The sequence below is a fragment of the Porites lutea genome, chromosome 12 (assembly GCF_958299795.1).
Source record: "Porites lutea chromosome 12, jaPorLute2.1, whole genome shotgun sequence".
NCBI lineage: Eukaryota > Metazoa > Cnidaria > Anthozoa > Scleractinia > Poritidae > Porites > Porites lutea.
Window position 1 is genome coordinate 15,292,980 of NC_133212.1, and position 8,088 is coordinate 15,301,067.

General features: G+C 40.1%; 1 protein-coding gene across 1 annotated transcript; it reads right to left on the minus strand.

The window, feature by feature from the left end:
* Window positions 1-1,382: 1,382 nt before the first annotated feature.
* On the minus strand, window positions 1,383-5,133 carry LOC140953763 (neuropeptide FF receptor 1-like). Its single transcript, XM_073403153.1, has 4 exons — window positions 5,021-5,133; window positions 3,451-3,712; window positions 2,861-3,112; window positions 1,383-1,724 (listed from the first exon to the last, which is right to left on the minus strand). The coding sequence occupies exons 1-4, from the start codon at window positions 5,131-5,133 to the stop codon at window positions 1,383-1,385; spliced, it is 969 nt and encodes a 322-aa protein (XP_073259254.1).
* Window positions 5,134-8,088: the final 2,955 nt, after the last annotated feature.

The window sequence follows — 8,088 nt, forward strand, 5'->3', positions numbered from 1 at the left end:
TCTAAGAGGTCCGTTAAGATGATTGACGGCAGCGAAAAACGCAATCGTCAGTTGGCTTTTGAACTTCAGAAATCACATGTTTGTGAAAAGCGCAGTAATTTGAGGGCAATTTTGGCTCGAGACGACAACGGTACAATAGAAGGAACAACAACACAAATCTTCATTTTTCTTGATTCTTCTTTTTCACTGAAGCGCACGGGCCCGCAGGTAGCTTGGTCTTATCTTGGCTGGACACATGTAGAGAATTCCGTTATGTACAAATACATAGGTCTACATAGAAGAACGCAGAACGTAGGAAGAACGTAGGATCTAAAGAGACCTGATCAGCAAAACAAAATAGCTGTCTAGCTCACGGCTACAAACCTGCTCTAGCCTGTTTTGGGTTCTTTTGGTGTCGTGTTGTCACTTGATGTACTTCAAAAGTTAATTTTCAGGTGTGGTACGATTAGACAATTGTATATGAGAGTGTTATGTTATATTATTATAGTATTAAATTATATGAGAGAGTATACAAAGGAGAAAACGAATTTACAGTATGATGCAATCCCATCTTGATAGTGACAGTTTCTAAAAGCTTGTTTGACCCCATTGTCCTTAGATAGGGCTACTTACAAACGAGGGCTGACGCTCTAATCTTATTAAGGTCGTAAAGCAATTGATAAAACAGTTCTTTTTAATTTTTCCTTTCCCACCCCTCTTTCCTCCTTACCTATATAGCATCACAGTTTCTTATAAAGCTTGTATGGTTTTCATACAAAGCGCTTACCGGCGTGACGTCATCGTGACGTCACGTCGGCGATATCAATAGGAAGCTTTTGCATCGACGATAGAAAAAGACGGCAGAGTTTTATCAACTTTTTGGTATTTAGACTGGAAATCAAATCTCAAATTTAGGTGAATTATGTGGGGTGGCAACCAAGTTTAAAATCAGGAGAAAAAGAACATTCGTTGTCACTTGTTTACGTCCTCCATAAATGGTCGTATACGGGTATTTCACGTCGTAGTTGTGCATTGACGGCCAAGATATGTACCGTTTTGCTTACAAAATCTATTGCTTCTTTGACGCTCCAATGCCATCGCTGTCTTCGTTGCTATAAGCTACCTATTATGTTGGTGTTCCAAGGCAATCCTATGAGAGTTGATTTTTTCGTAAGAAAACATTTTCTTTTTACATTAATAAGGCAGGGTGACCACAACAGCGGTGTCAATAACCCATTTTCGAATTGCCAAGCCTCTTTATCAAAGCAAGGACTGTTGCACAAAAGTTTTTAAAATTTGTGACTGAATAAAACTTATTTTCTAATGAAAATAATGATAAGCACCAGGACTCGCCTGATACTGTCATAATACATTTTCCCGGGAAATTGTCGCCGCCCTTTCACTCAGTTGGCTTGCTGTGTCATTGGAATGCTTCCAGTTGTCCTGTGGTCACCCTGTCGCACGGACATAGCACCAACCCTTGTTGCAAAGGAACGTGAACGTATCATCTGCCTCATCTTTTTCCTGAACCTTTGGTTCAGCAGAGCGTACGCAAATGGATTGATAGCGGAGTTGAACATCAGCATCGTGTGCGCGATCGGAATAGCTAAAGGACTCAGTTTCACGGAGTCAGTAGCATGTTCTTCTAACAGATGAAGTATCACATCTGCTCCCCAAGATATTACAAGAATGGCGCTCACGGTTACAACGATCAAGGTCACTCGCATCCTCAACCTAAATACACCCTGTGTACAAAACGATTGATAAGCCATAGGTCACCCAAGCTTACAATATAGCTCTGCGACCTTGCTGCTCTGGGAAGATCTCACGCGATTGGTTGGGAAAACAGTGAATAAACAAAGTTGCCAAAAAAAAAAAGATTTGCGACCCAAAAGGGTTAAATCAGAAGTAATCTGAAGACTGGAGTTTTAGGGCTACTTTACATAGCTGATCTTTGATATGAACAGTGTCGTTTAGAATACATAAGGATGAATGACCTTTTTGGTCTTGTTAACGTATGTGTTATGACTGAGAGATCTGAACTTCTAACTCTTGAAAACTTTTGCTGTGCCTTTCTTGCGACCCGACTGACTGCCTGTAGGTATCCGAGGATAACTTCACACAGCTGATATTTATTTGTTTACATATTTTTTTGGCGAATTCACCAAAAGTAGATAAACAGACAGAACCTAACGTCCCTTACTAGGCCAATTTGGCCAACCCATACACCAACATACGAACAAACCATTTTCAACTCACGCTTTAGTTAAGAAAAAACTCTATCCGAGATCCAAAGAATTCATTGATAACTTAGGGCGGTACCCGTCAATTTTCCAAAACTCGAGCTGATAACTGAGTACGTGTAGGACGTAACGGCTTGACGTCCGACCCTCAGCCAACTTAAACTCTGTATTTTAACACCAGAGGGTTACAGGCGCGTCTCACTTTAGATCTTATTCGCTGGTCCCAGAACTATCCAGTCAAGCTCGCCATTGAGTAAAATAGGTCAGTTTTAGTAATTTATTCTTATTAGGTATTTTAGAGGGGTTATATTTTTCAATGGAGAGTATACGAAAGGGGTACCTTTTCTTTCAAAGGGTAAAGGGTTGGACCGCGGAGCGGAACTCTCCCCATATAAAACTATTATGAGTAGCCCTCAAACGAATAATTTGTCTTGATGAAAGTTTTGGCCCCATGTAAGGGAATACAGATTCTGAAATCCAGGAAATTTTTTGCTTGAGGAATTTTTTTACTTGGGCTTAGGAGTCCGAATCCAGCTCAAGAAATCCGGAATCCCACTACCGATTGGAACCCGGAATTCAGTACCGAGAATCTAGAATCCAGAATCTAAGATTCCCTTGTATAAAGAGAAGGGTCCTACCTGATTTGTGAGTACGGCATTATCACTTTGCTTGAACCACAATGTGTACACAATTCTGGAGTAGATCAAGACCAGCAGGATCATGACAAGGCAATCGATTGAGAGATAAACCGTGCGGTATTTTCTTAGGCTTTCTTTGGACAACAAAAAAATGAAAGGGATGGAACTATCCTCTTCAACAAAGCGGCTCCGTTTCATAAATAATGGAATTTTATCCATTAGTGCAAGAATCCAGATTCCAGGAATAATCACCTAAGGAGACATAAAAGAATTGAGAAAGGTGAATCACAGACCAAGAAGCTGACTCTGTCGTCGCTCTCTCCCCCGTAGAGGCCTCTTTGTGTCGTGGGGAGGGGAGGCTGGGGTTGGGGATAATGAAAGGACGAAAGGAAGTAGAAGCAAGGCCTTCCGCGTCTTCTCTCTTCCCATCGTCCCCAGCGCGCTTTCTACTTTTCGATTATTGCTATTTTTACTGGAATACTTAACGGGAGCCTCTTCGGGAGAGAGAGCTGTAGTCGTGGAAGCTGATCTAAGCTCGTACAGGAATATAATTTGCGGATAATGCCACATAGTATTTCAAAGCATCAAACCTTCAATCCCTGTAAAGGTAGCTTTCCTCTGTTTCCATAGGGATGTACTACGGCAAAGTATCGTTCAAACGCAATGACAAGCATTGACGCAAGTCCTCCGATCCAAGCGAAACTTCTCCCGGTTATAACTGCACACAGAAATGTTCCAAAAATCCCGTTTGGATGGCCGACGTTGTGGCTCAAGATAATCGTCGGGATTGTGAATGTGACGTAGCAGATGTCTGCTGCTGCTAGGTTCACCAGTAGATAGTTGATGGGAATCCTGTGGGATAACATGTCCAGTCAGTTAGTGATATCCTCAAAGGGATCCTTGAGCTAACTCGTAGATAACCGTTCTCAAATTACATACGGCTGACTACTACGGGAAGAAAAGGCGTGTGACCATAGTTTCTGGAGATCGGCCTAATTCTACATCACTCAAAAGTTGACCCTATATTTTCTAAATGGCAGAAGATTCGCAAAAAAGGCTTGAAGTTCAACCCATAGCTTTATATATTATTAACTGAGTTGCCTGTGTCCAGTTTACAAAATCGGTCGATTTCTCCGTCAAAAAATGAAAGCTGTCAATGATTAACCCAGTAACCAAGAATTGAAGTTGTTACGTGATCCATAAAGCATGTTTGTCCATCTTCGCAGAGTCTGTTTAAAGATAGATTTCTTCCATTGAAAGACCTCTTTGGAGGTCTAAATTTCAGATTAGAATTATAAAGAACACTCGTCTAACGAAAATTCAGGAACTTTACGAATTTCGCCCACAAGTTCATCTCATAGTCTCACTGGCGAGAGAGCAAATAAACGGCAACGCTTCGGTAACCCCAAAGATTCACCGGTAGCTTCTAATATATGTAAAAACTTGAGAGAAATAGAGTACTAAGGCAAGTTAGTTACGGTACAAGATCTCCTGAGTTAGCATCCTAGCTTACAGTTGTTCCCCAAAGTGGCCCAGAGCTTTTGCTTTTGTTTGCACTGTGTTTGTATCTGTATCATTAAATTTGTGCCTGATCGAGTGTTATGCCACAGTTCGCTTTAACATGCATTACTTTTATGTAAACAACCTGCATTTTACTTAAGGAAACATGTGAGGGGGCATAGGGAACCCACACTTTTAATTAGTAAACTGCAAATGGAAATTAAATGAGAGATAAAAACTTACCTGTTCTGTTCTTGCATTAGTCTACTACACAGCAGTTTTTAGTGTCGTCACGCAACGCTCCTCCCCAGCATTGCGTGACGACCGTGAAAACGGCCGTGTAGGAGACTATTCCGCATCTGCTGCGGAGCAAAGTGAAATGGAAGTTGTTCTACCATGCAAAAACGAGGTGGGGCTGCCCCCCACCCCCTTCCCCTTGTTCTTAGACCAAAGTTAGGCACTTAGGCCGTAGGGACAAGAAAAAACATTTTCGAGGCCGCTCCCCCTCTTACTTAAATATCAAGGGGAGTGCTCAGGTTTTTTATCCGTATGGTACGGTATCCCGACACAGATCAAATAAAAGGAAAGGGGGCAGCAATGCGCATGCCCAGCAGTGAAATTATCAATTTGAAGAAGTATTTAGATTAACAAGCGCCTTACCTCATTTCGCGATTTTTCATCACTGCAACACAAACGAAAAAGTTTCCCACGATGCAGGTGATAATTAATATGACAATTGATGTTGTTATGGCAACATCAGCTGTATCAGACATGACTTAAGGGTTTGGCTGCTATTCACGTGACCTAGATGAAAACAAATCAATTTTAAATTTCTCGCTCCATGTATGGCATCACTGTTTTGAAAGGCCGATTAGCGATAATCCAGGATTAAAATTTGGTTCTGTTTTTGTAATTTACAATCTTCCTGTGCTTAGAGTAACATTTTGTGTTATCATTACCGTATCTCGGAGTAAAGGCTCAACATTATTTTGTAAGCTCGAGTTACATGTTGTTAGACAAGAAAACCTTGTCTAAAATGTTGCTTAATCCTGGGTTAAACGTGACAAGATAACAGGAACATATGCGATTACAGCAGGAACTTAGGAGCTGATACACCCACACAACCTAAAACAACACAGGTCACAACCTAAAATGGGACCGCTTTGACATTAATTTGGCTGATGACAGTCAGATATCCATTGCAACAACAGTTGACACTGTTAATTAAGAATTTAAAACCTACCCTTAATGAAAAAGGAAAAGCTTATCTCTACTTGATAATAGCTTGAGTCTGTACCGTAAATGACCTAATCAATGCAATTATTGAATGAGCCTGACTAGGATGTGAAGAATTATGCAGATCGCGGCGTCTATTTTGTAATTTTAGGGATCTAACGATTGAATGATTTCGCTCCTGGCCAATTCCTAGTATTTTAGAATAAAAAAGGCATATCCGAAGCTCAGTACTGACTGTAAAGAGTCTAATCCTGAGTTAGCGCGACGAAATGATACCTTCGCATTCCCCATGCTGGGTGTTGTTAAACGTGCCTATGTTTGTAGGAAAAACAGCATTACTTGGGGAGTGAAATGTGAAGAACTAAGCTTCGGAAAATCGTAGGAAATATGTTAGATACGTTTTGAAAATTGTACGCGAATGTAACGGTCATCTAGAAATTTGTAGCCGTCCTCAAGTAACAGAAAATTCCAGGCAATATTTGCTATTCCGAACAGATATTTTACAGAATTGGAAAAACAGTCGTCGGGTGCACCTGTTTTCATCACTGCAGCCAAACGAGGCAGTTTCCCACAATGCATGCGATAATATAGATGACGTTGACTGTTTTTAAGACCACATGAGCTGACTCAGACACGATTAAGCAATGTTAGTACGAATAAGAGATCGAAAAGCGAGTCAGTAAAACCTAATTTGATACATACTGTTAAAATGCTATTCGCACTGTTCGCACGACAGCGCCAAAAAAGAGCGAAAGTGGCATTTGCTTGACTCTAAATCCACGACGTACCACTATCAATAAAGTTAAAGCGCTTAAATTGAAACTAACATACATAACGTCTGAAGTGAATATAAAATAGAAACTCTTTTAAAGTTACCTGGAGAGACTAAGGAATAGGTCATGTAGGGTCTACAATGTTGACAAATATTTAGGCCTGTTTCATATACGACAAACTTCGTATTGCCGAATTTAATGCTAATAAGGTGAAACAGTGACGTTTGGCGTCTAATGCGGGCCCTGTTTTCCAATTAGTGCGTGTGCAGCCTCGATCATTATCGATAAAGACCTAGAAAGAAACTGCAATTGAACTTCAGCAGTTGTCAATACTCGTAACTGCAATAAAGTTGTCATAGAAATATGACAATGTAGAATTGAAAAACTGCTAGAGAGGAATAAATTAGGCACGCTCACCATTATCCTGAGATCTGAGTAGAACAGGGAACGCCGGTTAGGTCGTTTTTTAAGTGAAACCTTTTGTCTTTTATATCTCATGGATGAAATGCGGGGTAATCTCATGAAGATAACGTCACGTGCTATTTGTAGGTGGTTTAACGGTCTGACAGGTTTTTAAACCGAGGATGTCATAATTCCCTTAAAGTTGTGTGCGCCATGTCCTTATTTGGTCATGATAATGTCATAGATTATTGTAACTTAGAACAAACAACACTGAATCTTTATGTTTTTCTCATAGCCAATGAAATAAGAGACATTATACAAGATTATACTTAGAGATTCGCATCTTATCATCCGGAAATTTTACATTTCACTTGAACATCTTCGACAAAAAGCCTTTCATCCTCTTTTTAGTCTAAGACGCCACATTGATTTTAGTAAATTGAAACCTTCCCTTGCAAGTAAAATTTTTGACACAATGGGCATGATCTCACCGATTTTACCTTACAATAGTGAAGTTTGGGGTGCCTTTGTGAAATCAGATTTTAAGTAATGCGGGGTTCGTACCCTTTTTTGAAAAAAAAAAATCAAAGACTTCAAGGACTGACATTTCCATTTTTCAAGGACTCCATTCAGTGCAAAAAGAGGCTTGAGTCTATGTCTTTTTTAGTTCTTCCACAACATGAGTAATTTTAGCCCGAAGGCCTTTCTGTGTTTGCTCCTTTCTCTTTGTAGTTCTACTTAAACTATAAGGTCAGCATTAACATTCAAGGACTTTCAAGGCCTTTAATTTCCATTCTAAAATTTAAGGACTTTAAAGGTGCTCGCGATCCCTGGTCATGGGATAGCTCCGGAATCGAAAAAACTCATTTACACTTTTGTAAACGATATTTAGAAGTCCATAACAAGTCATCCAATGTTGCATACAGATCTGAATTTGGAGGATTCCTTTGATCATTGATATAAATAACAAGATACTTAATTACTTAAACTATCTCCAAGAAAAAGATGAAAATTCTATAGCGAAAGTTGGCATTCATTACAAATATTAAATTCAAGTAGCTTTTGCGATAAAACTATAATACTTTGTCATAGTCAAGCAAATAAAGCTTATTGTTGTTGTTGTCGTGCGATAAGAAAGGGGGCGGGGGGCGGTCTTAAAACAATTTTTTTGGGCCCTTCGGCCGTTAGTTTGGTCTAAAAATAATGGGGAGGCCCGCGGGCCCCACTCCCCTGAATCCGCCACTGCTCTTTATAGTAGTTCAGCGCACTCACTGCTAATTGACGGATGAGAACAACATGATGGCATTAAATTAAGGG

Bases quoted from the DNA above. Each gene is read 5' to 3' on its own strand.
- LOC140953763 (XM_073403153.1), bottom strand. From the start codon at position 5,133: ATGTCTGATACAGCTGATGTTGCCATAACAACATCAATTGTCATATTA. The intron at 3,713-5,020 runs GTAAGGCGCTTG...GTTATCCCACAG, and splicing joins ATGAAAAATCGCGAAATGAG to GATTCCCATCAACTATCTAC. The intron at 3,113-3,450 runs GTTTGATGCTTT...ATGTCTCCTTAG, and splicing joins TACCTTTACAGGGATTGAAG to GTGATTATTCCTGGAATCTG.